Source organism: Otolemur garnettii, unplaced genomic scaffold, assembly GCF_000181295.1.
Source record: "Otolemur garnettii isolate 467f Iridium unplaced genomic scaffold, OtoGar3 scaffold00047, whole genome shotgun sequence".
NCBI classification, from domain to species: Eukaryota; Metazoa; Chordata; class Mammalia; order Primates; family Galagidae; genus Otolemur; species Otolemur garnettii.
The window spans coordinates 10,339,467-10,351,545 of record NW_003852442.1 but is presented as its reverse complement, the minus strand read 5'-3'; the positions used below and the strand labels follow the sequence as shown (position 1 = coordinate 10,351,545).

The 12,079-nt window shown below is 52.4% G+C and overlaps 1 protein-coding gene across 1 annotated transcript in view; it reads right to left on the bottom strand.

Moving 5' to 3' along the window:
* Positions 1-11,372, bottom strand: part of CALB2 (calbindin 2) — a 29,431-nt gene extending 18,059 nt beyond the window's left edge. Inside the window, exons 1-2 of the mRNA XM_012806108.1 lie at positions 11,279-11,372; positions 10,572-10,615 (exon numbers count right to left, since the gene is read on the bottom strand). Of these exons, the coding sequence (XP_012661562.1) occupies positions 10,572-10,615; positions 11,279-11,372 (138 nt within the window). The remainder of the gene's footprint in view (positions 1-10,571; positions 10,616-11,278) is intronic.
* Between the last annotated feature and the right edge of the window lie 707 nt (positions 11,373-12,079).

Here is a 12,079-nt window from a genome sequence, read left to right as displayed (position 1 = left end):
GAGGAGGCATTTGTGGGTGGGAATCAGACACAGTTAAGGCTGTGCCTCCCAGACTTTGCTGCATGCTGGAATCTCCTGGGGCTCTTTAAAAAAAGTGTGGATATCTGCTCTGACCTCCAGACATTCTGATGCGATTGCTTTGGGGTTGAACCAAGCATTATGTTTGTTTTTTTTTAAAGCTTCCTAGGTGATTTCCATGTACAGCAAAATTTGGAAACCATTGGCGTAAAGTCAAGTTCTAAATTTGATCTAAAGCCATTGAGCACGATTCCTGTAGAGGAGTTTCAGCTTGAGCAGGAAGAGGGCTGGTAGCTTTCATCAAGGGCAAATGGAATTACAAATGTAAAAAGAAAATTAAAAAGGAGCATTTACCCTGGCTTCTCGGGGATCAGGGCGGGATGCTTTCCCCCCATCTTTCTGGACCCCTGAGAATCTAAATTCCAAATAAATAACCATAGTGGCGCCCTCTAGCGGAGAAGATGCCACAATCACTACTGCATGGGGAGAACTCTATGAGATAAATGATGTATTTATCTGCAGGGAAAAGGTGTGATTGTAATGGTGGGGGGAAGTGAGACTTGAGTTCCCTTTTCCCCAGGATGGGGTGGTCGTCTTTCTTGTAGATTGCTTTGCAAAACTTCATGCAAGATTTGGAATTTCAGGAGCCTGTGAGACCTGGCGGGTGGGGGAAAAGCGGGCAGGGAAGGGCTTGGTAGGCAAAAAGTACGAACTCTAAGTTAGAGAAGCAAGTCATTTATCTCTCCTGGTCACTTCCAGGGGCCATCTGGCTATTTTAGAATTGCTTAGGTACGTTGTCCCCTTGGTGGAGAAGGCAAAGTTACAGTCTTTTCCTCCCGAGGCTTTGTAGAGTTAGACATGGAGGTGGAAATCTGAGCTCAGCTCTGGGTCTACTAAAGCTTCCAGAAGCCCGAACCAGGCCAGGAGGTGAGGGGCTCAGAGCTGGCACTGAGTGGGTCAGAGGAACAGAGGCCAGGGCTGGGCAGATACGTGAGTGAATGTGTGTCTGTTTTATGAGGATATGAAGAAGTGGCTGAAATGAACTTGGGGGGCGGGGGCAAGGATGGGGGGGCAGCCAGCAGCTTCCCCTCAGCTCTGATGGCGCCCCCTCACTACTACCCTGCTGTTGGGCCCCTGCTTGGCACAGGGTCCCTGATGTTCTCTGCGTTTCTTCTCTGTCCCCTTTACCTGGACTGTTCAGAAGTCAGCAGTGTTACTGGCACTAACGCCTGGTTCTCTGAATCTTCTCCTACCTCGATTGTACCCAAACTATGGATGTTGCCTCTCGGAACCTCAGTCTCTTCACCTACAAAATGGAGATGTGATAGTGGTTTCCTCCCCCTGGCTGCTGAGAAGATTAATGGGGTAACCATACATGTAATGTGCCAGCCCACGGTGAGCCTCAAAAATGCAGGCAGGCATGACCGTCAGGGCTGGGGGTTTGTGCCTGCTGCCCGTGATGGGAACACCTTGGCCTTGGGCTGCTTTCTTTAGGCTGGAAAGAGTTGGGGGCGCAGAGGGAGGCCAGGGCAGGCAAGGCCAGCCCTGTGCTATGTCCCACCGAGCAATCTGAACCAAAAGAAGAAAAGTGGAAAAACACAGACCTATAGGGGCCCCCTTTCTTCGGGGTTTTTCTGGGACTTACAAAGAAGAAGTATTTATTTTTACTCCATCTTGTTCTAGAAAGGTTTGATGGAAGGTTAACAACTTTGAGAAACTCAGACAATCAGGCAGGGCCTCTCCCAGCAGGAAAGTTCTGAAGGTCAGTGACTCCTGTACAGATAGAATGTCTTTAACTTTTCAAAGCACTTTGGCCCTCTTTCTTGGCTTCAGCAGATGATTTAAGGCCTCACTATGTGTACAGCCTGCGTTGGTTGTTGGGAAGGGGGGAGGGATGGTGATATACAGGGCGTCACCCCTGCCTTCCAAGAGGTCACAAGCATCACAGGCCTTCCAGACACACAGCTCCCAACATGGCAGTGTAGAGCCCTTTCCAGGTGACAGAAAAAAGTGAGGCACAGAGAAGGTAAGCAACTTGCTCAGGATCACACAGCGAGGCAGGACCCAAACTGGAGTTTCCTAATTCCTGATCCAGACTTCGTTCTTTCATTCGTTCACTCCCAGAAGCTTTGCTGAGCATCCACTCTGTGTGGGCTGCCTGTGAGGTACCCTAGGGGCAAAGGAGCTAGACAAGGTGCTGCCGTCATGGGGCTTATGTTTTAATGGGGTGGGGGCGAGGCCAGACAATCAGCAAGGACAATCAGCATAGATTTAAACAGGGTATTTCTAGGGTGTGTCAAGGGCAATGAAGGACCGGTGATGTCAGAGAATCCAGAAGGACTTCCAAGGCTACTTGGACAGGAAGGGCTGGGAAGCCCTCCTGCAGAAGCCCCAGCCACTGGGAAGGGCACAGAGAGAGGGAGGAGTCAAACTAGGGGCAGGCCAGGGAGCTGAGGCTGGGATGGTGGCACCACAAGACACATGTCCTTCCAGGAGGCAGCAGGAGGTGCCAAGGCTGGGCGAGCCCACCCCTCACCACGCTGGGAATCCCCCATCACCCCTGTGCACCCCAACAGGGGGACAGAAATGTGGTTCTACCGAACACTCCTTTATTCCACTTTATGCCGAGTGTTATAACTAAGTTTTAGACATGGTCCGTTCCCTGAGACCATTTAACTGTTGGAGTGAGTCAGGCAGGCAGGCAGTGGGAAGCAGAGGGCGAGGGGCAGAGGTCAGACAGGCAGGCAGGGACCATGGGGCCCAGAGGGGAGGAGCCTGTATCTTGTGGGGCCGCCCCCCGAATGGCCTGCACTGCTTTAGCTTCTCTCAAAGCAACTCCCCACCCATCCCCCAAAAGGCCCCATCGCAGGGGCTAGGGCAAAGGGTAGCTGGCCACCATCCTTCTAGGGAGGATGCTGACTCTGGACAGATGGTTTGCTTTCCCCATGACCCTCTTAGTAATAAGACGAGCCTGGTGAGGGGCCACCAAGCAAGTCTCCCGAGGATGGGCATCTATAAGGATGGGAAGGATGTGGTTACCATGGTAACCATCACTCCTAATCTTATCAAACCGCATCCTGTGAATGTTAGGGAGAAGGGGCAAGGGGCCAGCAGGGACCCCGCATCTATCCTTAGTCTGCCCTTGCTGCCATTCCTCACCACCCTCGTGCCTCGGTTTCCCCCAACTGAAAATGAGACGGTGCTCCTTTGGTGTTAATCTGATTGCAGACACTTGGGAAGCCTGACAGAAGGATGCCCCACCCCACAACAAAGGTTCCTGCTCGTTTCTGCTGAGGTTTTTATGTACAGACTTTTCTAAGTGTTGAACAGTGAGAGGTAGAATTCCACCGCCAGCTCTATGACTGTCCATGGGGTGTTGGGCAAATCAATCTCTCTGAGCCTCAGTTTCTTTATCTCTGAAATGGGCATAACTGTGTCTGCTCTCTCTCCTTTATAGTTATGATGAGAGCCATACAAGGTCCTGCTGTGAATGCACTCTGGAAAATGCAGAATCTCCCATAAGTAGGAGACATCAGCATCCGCCAGGGGTGGGGAACCTGTGGCCTTCTGGATCCTGGGTGCAGCCTTTTGACTGAATTCAACTTTTACAAAACAAATCCTTTCAATAAAGTTTGGATTCAGTGGAGGGGCCACACTTGGGGATCTGGAGGGCCACGTGTGGCCTCGAGCTGGCAAGTTCCTCACCCTTCAGCTCAATGAGTCTCAGCACCATTCTTCCCTTAGAATTCTGGTCCACAGCCCAGGCTGTGTATGAGACTCACCTGTGAAGATTTTAAACCAATATTGTTGCCCGGGCCCCACCCCTGAGTTTCTGGTTCAGCTGACAGATGGGCTGTTATTTAAGCTCTCGGGAGATTCTGATGTCCGGTTAGGAATGCCTTGGAGCTGCATGCCTGAAACCATCAGGTAGGTACAGATTACCTGGGGATCTTATTAAGGTGACATTCTAATACAGCAGCTTTGGAGGATGAGGGCTTGCTGTTCACAGTGTAGCTTGTGGACCAGAAGCCTGGGAATTTCCTGGAAACTTGTAAAGAATGCAGAAACCCAGGCCCTACCCTGGACCTTCTGAATCTGACTCATTGGGGATGGTGCCCAGCAATCTGCTTATGCCACTGTTTTGGTGACTCTCCAACATGCTAAAATTGGGAAGCGCTGTGGCTCTGTGGTCCCCAAACTGCTTTCTGGGCCAGCAACATCAGTGTCACCTGGAGCCTATTAGAAATGCAAATTCTTAGGCCCCACCCAGGACCTACTGAATACAAGTCCCTGGGGCTGGGGCCCAGGGCTTTGTGTTTTAACCAGCCTTCCAGCACGTTCAGGTTTGAGCACTGCTGGCCTAGATGTGGCATCAGTTCCTTCCAATGTACTGGTCTCTGTAGCCCTCTGGGACACTGGGTCAAAGAAGTCAAAGGAGCAGGGTCTTGAAGTTTCCACACCATCTTGTTAAGCTGCACCAGAATGTGTCTGCCAGGTCAGGCCATTTGTCTGTGTGTCTTGAGTTCAAATTTCTTGAAAGGCAAATCGCCCTCTAATCTCCAGCCTTAGGACCCTCTGGGGCAGGTCAGATCCCTCTGGGAGAAGAAACTGACCTCTCCAGGCTCTGCTTTGGTATTAATATGACTTTGCATGGAGCATACCACGTGCAAAGAGCTTTTGCCTCCTGATCTGATCTCCACGGCTCTGCCAGGTAAACAGTTACCAACCCCATGTCAGAAGGCAGGAACCTGAGAAGGAGATTCAGGCACACCACTCACCGCTAACAGAGGTCCTGGACTAGCCTGGGTTCCTTCTGCCATTCCAGGGGCAACCTCTGTTTGTATCCATTTATCTTGGCTCCAATCTCTCTGTCTGTCTGTCTGTCTGTCTGTCTCTCTCTCTCTCTCTCTCTCACACACACACACACACACACACACACATTCTTCTGGTGGCTTCTTGTAAAAAAGAATAAGCCCCAGAACAAACAGCTACCCAGCGAATGTTTGGCCACTTGAATTGCAATCCGTGTTTCTGGGCCGTGCTGCTTTGGAACGGTGGCTCTGGAGCTGGGCTGGGTCCCCTGAACCTGTGGACATCTGGCAGCCTAGTGCTGGGCTGAGTCCCAGACACAGGGGAGGCCAGAAGGATGGGGCAGATTGGACAAGAGGGGAGACAGCAGAGAGTGGGGGGTGGGGGAGAGGCCTCAGATGCCCCAGGTGGGACCAGCTTGGGGAAGGAGGACAGCACCGCCGCCGAGAGGCACTGTTCTTGGAGAGCCGTCTCTTGTTCTATTAATTCTGGCTCCCTCGGTATTGGAATAGATTTCCCTGAGGGGTCTCCTTAGCCCTGGAAACCTCCCCCAGGTGCTCAAGTGGTAAAACCCCTAAAGTCTGGAGGGGAATAAACAAGCTGAGCAGGGCAGGGCCACCTGGACCTGCTGGGTGGTGGCTGCCCTGGCAATGCGGGCTGGTGTCTTGTTTGTGAAACGCGTCCCCTATGCCATCTCCCTGGGGAGCCTCAGGTCTACACAGACCCAGCTGCCTCCCGCCACCCTGGCTGGTGCAATCACGGTGTGGGGGGGATGGGACACAAGATGCCTCCCAGAGGCCCCCAGCGCAGGGCTGGTGCACCATGGACACTCACTGTTCGTGAAACAACTGGGGAGTTGGGGATGGACCCAGGGGGCGGGGGGACTCATTCTCAAGGCCTGGTGGGCAGGGGTTGCTCCTAAAGGCCTGAAATCCTGACATCATGCTATGTCCAATCGAGATGCACACAGACCCCCAGAGATACACTAAAGGGTTCACGGAAAGCCCTCCTCGGTGACTTTCACCTTAGTTTCCAGCACTGGACCCTGTTGACTTTAATGGGCCAAGAACCAATCGTTTTGATCAATCCGACGATTATCTTATGAACAACACAATTAGGCTGCACTGTAGACGTTGAGGTTTTATGTCAATACTCGATGTACGCCGTTGATTCTGTCACCCTGTTTTGGTGTGGCCCCCTTTTAGCTTTCCAAGAGCCCTCATGTGTGTTCCAACACCCAGGCCTCTCACCACCTTTGAGGGGCACTGCTGTTCTGGCCTTCCTGCCTCTACCCTAGTTGGAGACAACACATTAGCAGTGACGAGTGCCCTGCCTGGGCACTCCCATCCGGCCAGGGGGCCTTGGGGCAGTGTGTAGGTTTGGAGACTACTTCTGTCACGGCCACTGGGTTTCAGAGTACAAGGAGGGCCGATTGGGAAGACCCTTCCTCAGCCCTCTGTGCCCTTGTCACTATTCTCAAAGTCCCTGGGTGCTGGGGACTTCAGTGGCCCACAGGGATAAGGAATAGGATTCAGGACCTGTGCGAGGCTTTGAGAACCCCCTGCTTCACCAGGGCCATGGAGGTGGACAAAGGCCTAGAAGTCTAGGCAGAGTCTGCCCACCTGGAGATGTGTGTGTATTTCTTTTGGGGGAGGGAAGGGGAGGTGTCCATAAAATTACTGTCTTACATCTTTATTGTTTTGTTGATGACACAAGACACACATGTTCTTGTAAAAATTTTCAAACCCCACAGAAATTAACTTAGGAAGTAAAAGAAAATGCCCTTTAATTTAACTTCATTCTTCAGAGAGAACCACTATTGTTTAGTTATAGTCTTTTAAATGTTCTCTGGCATACACATGTCATTAATAGTAAAAGCATGGCCTGGTGAGGTGGCTCACACCTATAATCTTAACACTCTGGGAGGCTGACACGGGTGGATTGCTTGAGCTTAGGAGTTCAAGCCCAACCTGAGTAAGAGCGAGACCCCCGTCTCTACCAAATATAGCCAGGCGTTGTGGCAGGTGTCTGTAGTCCCAGTTTTCAGGAGGTCGAGGCAGGAGGATTGTTTGAGCCCAAGAGTTTGAGGTTGCTGTGAGCTATGATGCCACAGCACTCTACCCAGGACACAGAGTGAGACTCTGTCTCAAAAAAATAGTGATAACGGGCTTCTACTATAATAGTGTTCTGCTATGGTTTATTATTATTATTATATATATATATATATTTTTGAGACAGAGTCAGTCTCAGTCACTCTGGGATTGAATGCTGTGGCATCATAGCTCACAGCAACCTCAAACTCCCGGGCTCAAGCAATTCTCTTGCCTCAGCCTCCCGAGTAGCTGGGACTATAGGCACCCGCCACAACGCCTGGCTGTTTTTTAGAGATGAGGGTCTCACTCTTGCTTAGGCTAGTCTCGAACTGGTGAACTCAGGTGATTCACCCACCTTGACCTCCCAGAGTGCTAGGATTACAGGTGTGAGCCACCACGCCCGGCCTTTCTGCTATGGTTTTAAAAAAGATTTTAATAGTACATCTTGGATGTTTGTTTTCCTCATGTCACCACAAAAGTCACATCTCATTTTTATTGGTTGCCCAGTAGTCCATCATCGAGATGTCCATAATTTACTTTCTGTTTCCTAGTGGAGCACATTTCCCTCCTCTCCCAATTTTCAGAATTCTGGGCTCTGTAATAGACCCCGCCGTTCATATCACTTTTGTATACGCTGTCTGTCCATGCAGAATAGCGTACCTATGTAGGCCAGATTCTTGGACGTGAATGAGATTCTCTACTTGGTCCCATGAATATCTGCTTGTCTCTGGGAGAGAACCCAGAGTACAGGGACACTCTTAGTTGCTTCCAAGGGGGTAGCAAAAACAAAGGCACTTCTCTTCTAAGCCTCAACTTTGCTCCTTATAAACTGTCAGCAGAACAGGAGCCTGATGGCTTGTCTGGTCACGAGCTCCCAGAGACGGCAGTGTGAACTCCAAGCTGCCCACCTGGATCTTGCATAGTGAGAATGTTCCCGATAAAGAAGTGACCAGCAATCTACAAATCTACAGGGCCATGGGCTCAGATGTGTAAGGCCCCCTTAGGGTCACTCAGAGCATGGAGGTGACACGTGGGGGGGGGTCCCAGGCCCTACCAGGGCCATAGGGTGGGCCTGGCTGTCATCTTTCCTACCTCTGCCTTTGAGAGACACCATCTAAACCCAGATGTGTGGCCTTGGCTGACCGCTGAGGAAGAGTCTGTGGAGTCGTACTGGGGACTAGGGGATTGGACTAGGGGATATGGACTAGGGGATTGGATTCCTGCCTCCCCCCTTCTTGCTTTGCTGTGTGATCTTGTGAAAACAATTTGTCTCTTTGAGTCCCAATTTCTCACTTTCCAAACAAATGCTCCTTCCTTTCTCCACCACAAGGCTAATGAAATTTTGAAGATATTGTGACTTTTGGGCAAAGGCACTTGGATCACCTCTCCTTGACCCCTTGCTCTGGAGTGGGCTGAGGGATGGGTCAGAGTCCCCTGCCCCCACCCCCATCTCGCCTCAGGATCCAGCCTTCTCCCAAGGTCTGCTTGGCTTTGTTTTCTATGGGAGCCCAGAAGCGGTGGGGAGGTGGCTCCCGCTCCCTGGTGGCTGTGATTAATTGGGCTCCTGCGTGCTCTCTCCAGGGACCTGGTGAGCTGCAAAGGAGAGTCCTCCCAGAGGTCTTTAAGATCACGAGCAGCAGGGGACTCTTAGGGTCGGGAAGAAACCCCAGGTTGAAAACAGAAGCCAGAGTTGGTAGGAGAGAGGCCCCAATAGGGCTGAGAACACTTCAAACAGTGAGCTGCTGGGCTCACCTGCAGGCTTTGGGTGCTCAGGAGGGGACAGCTAGTGGGGGAAGAAGGTCCCAGTGAAGGAATGGAGCAAGGCAACCCAAAGGCTAATTCTGGATCCTTGAGTGGAATTCCAATTTGACTGTATGAGTATTACCCCAAATCACCTCTCCTCTACCTCTGACATTTTATTTATTTATTTTCTTGAGACAGAGTCTCACTATGTCACCCTCGGTAAAGTGCTATGGCATCATAGCTCACAGCAAACTCAAACTCTTGGGCTTAAGTGATTCTCTTGCCTCAGCCTCCCAAGTAGCTAGGTCACAATGCCCGCCACAATGTGTGCCCACCACAATGCCTGGCTATTTTTTTTTTTTTTAATTGCAGTTGTCACTGTTTAACTGGCCCGGGCCAGGTTCGAACCCACCAGCCTTGGTGTATATGGCTGGTGCTGTAACTCTTCACTTTCCCTCTCTGTGGGGTCCCTGGCCCTTTCTTGAGACTTCCCTGAGCTGAACCCAGGGGGTGCAATGGGAAGCCGGACAGACAGGGGTGCAGAAGGCAAGTACCAGACTCCCCTTCACACAGGAGAAGGAAGGAGCCAGAGGTACAGTGGCTTTTGGGGGGGGGGCTTTAAAGACTCTTGGGTCTAGTGGTAGCTTAGCTATATTCCAACCAAGCCAAGGCCACCTTTCTGGGATAAGAGGAACTGCCCATCACCACCGAGTCTGGGTTGGGGGCTTTTCTGTGGATGAGTGGGAGGGAGACTCCAACCTATCATCATGGAAAAAAACCCTCTTTCAACCCAAGTAGGTGCCCAGAAACCAGAGCGGGGGAACAGCACCGGCCAGAAACCAGTCCTACCACAAACTTGCTACACAACCTTGGATAAGTCACTCCCTGCGTCTGTTTCCTCGCTGGCACATGGGAAGTCATAGTGTGCCCAGGAGCCCCACCAGGCAGGACTCACGGAGGTGCAATTGTGTTTTGAAAAGTACAATGTCACAGGTAAATGTAAGGATCTGCGTGATTCTTGAGAGCGCTGTTGGTTGTCCCTATGAGCATGGGGAAAAGTAGAATTGTAGAGTCCTCTGTTTATAGCTGACTCATCTAGCGGGAGGCCAGTGGTATAACCTTGGCCGCCTGGTAACTTTCCTTGAATCATGCAAGTCTCTGGTGCAGATGAACTGGCAGGCGCATCCTTAGGGAATGTACATGTCATCTGGAATACTGAGAGGCTGCAATCCTGTTAGAGTCCTTTTTACCAAAGGAGTTTATGGCACACGCGGGGGGATTGGGGATATAGCCCCTCCTTGGCTCCATTTTACAGATTTTACAATCTTCCCACCTCCGTCAGTAATTCACAGATCCCAGTCCTAACCCGGGGATCCACGAACCCAGTCCTCTGACCCTCCAGTTTTCTCTGTGGACTCCAAGGAAACAAAATTTCACCCATTAGTGTCCCTAGACTTTAACCCCTGCCTCCCCATGGTACTCTAGGCAGAAGATCTCTGTTTTGCCACCTTCACACCCTGCCGAGGTGGAGGAGGGAGGAAGATAGAATGGCGTGAGCCACCATCTGATATTGTTTCCCTGCTCCCTCGCTCTCCACCCCAGGATAAACACCTGAGCTGCCACCCTGCCAATGGATCTGAGATGCCAGAACATTTTGGATGCCCACTTAGGAGCTCAGAGAGGAGCGACAGAGGAAAAGTCTAGTAATATTATAAGCCTCCAAAGGTGCAGGGGGAGGGGGCTCCCTTCATGCAGGAGTCAGGCCATGACAGACTCTTGGTACGCTAGTGCTGGGCGCTACCTCCAGAGGTCATCGAGTCCAGCCCTTGCTTTTTGGGTTACTCAATGTCAAGACCACACACACCAGAGAGTTCGTCATTGAGGCATTTAAGATTATGCTTCCCTTACCCCAATGGAGTCATCAAAAGCACCCTGAGACAGACAGGTTAGCACTGTGAGGGAGCAGGTGGGGGGGGGGCTGATACCCTAATCCTGCCCCTGCCACACCCACCATCACTGTGGTCGGGAAACCCACATGCCCAAGGGGAGTGGAAAATAAACAAAAGAGGCCCAGGAGGGAGGTTCAGGGTCTCAATGCCTTCTCCACTCCTGCTTCTGGCCAGCCAGACTGGAGAGGCCGAGGTTTGCACCCCCAGGATCCCTCAACTTGTCCCAGCCTGCAGAATGGTGACAGGGCTAAGGGGGCCACTGGACAAAATGGGAAGAAGAGCGAAGAAATGAGTGGGCTTCTGAGACCTGTGGCTGCAGGCAGCTGAAGTCAGGAGTTACCCTGAAGGGAGAGGGGTGTGTGTGGCCCTGGGAGCATCTCCAGCCCAGGCTTCCTCTCTGGGGAGGCACCAACTTGCCCAGAATGAGGCTGCAAAAGCGGGTGGGCTCTGTGTCACCTATATCAGGGAAGAAAAGTTACTGGCAGTTGTCACCAGAGGCAGCCGGATGTCTCCCAAACTCAAGACCCCCGACTGCAGCAGGCTTTGCCACCAGAAAACCTTCCTGGGGGGCAAACGTCCGCCTGCTGGCGTCCCTCGGTGCCCCCTGCCCCTCCAACGCAGGTCCCCTGGGGGCCGATAGGTACAGAAGTTGGGAGATTTACTGACCGTCTGCGTCGAAGTGCTTCCAGATCTCCAGGAACTGGGACGCTGTCAGCTCGGCCAGGTGCAGGTAAGGGGGCTGCTGCTGCGGGCCAGCCATGGCGAGCGGCTCAGGGACCTCAGGCAGCGCCGCGCTCCCGCTCCGCGCTGGCTCCGCTCGGGCTGGGCTCTCTGCCCGCGCCACGCCGCCCTTATATAGGAGCCGCGGCTGCGCCCGCGCCAGGCCGCCGGCAGGGGGCGCGCTCGCTCAGGGAATCCGGCCGGGGCGCGGCGCGGCGGGGGCGGCCGCGAGAGGGGCTCTGCCTGGGTCCCTCCGGGCCCGCACGTCGGCGCCCAAGACCCTTCGGCGCCCGGCCAGCGACACTGGAGGCTCTCTGGAGAAAGTGGGGGAGAGGCTGCCCTTGCCTCGCCTCTCTGACCATCTATGGTACAGCCACCATGCATCGCTCGCTGCCGGTAGTGTCAACACTAATAGTAATGCTAATACAAAGTTGACAAATATTTGGCATTCGGACTTAAGAGGTCACTAGGTCTCTCTCACGCCTTCTCTCACCTGACTCTCTCATAGGAGGAGCAGGGACCACTTTTCTGACAAGAGATTTGAGACTTAAAATGATTTAATGATATACCCTGCAAATAAGCGGCGAAGCTAGGATTTGAACCCAGCGCTCTTTCCATGCTCCACATGGGCCACTTAATGGGGCCTGGTCTTGTAGAAAAGCCATGCGTTCTCCAGGCTGTAGAGGGGAGCAGCTGGGATCAGCTACTCCCAGGGAAGATTCAGGTGAGAGTGGGCGAGAGTTTCCA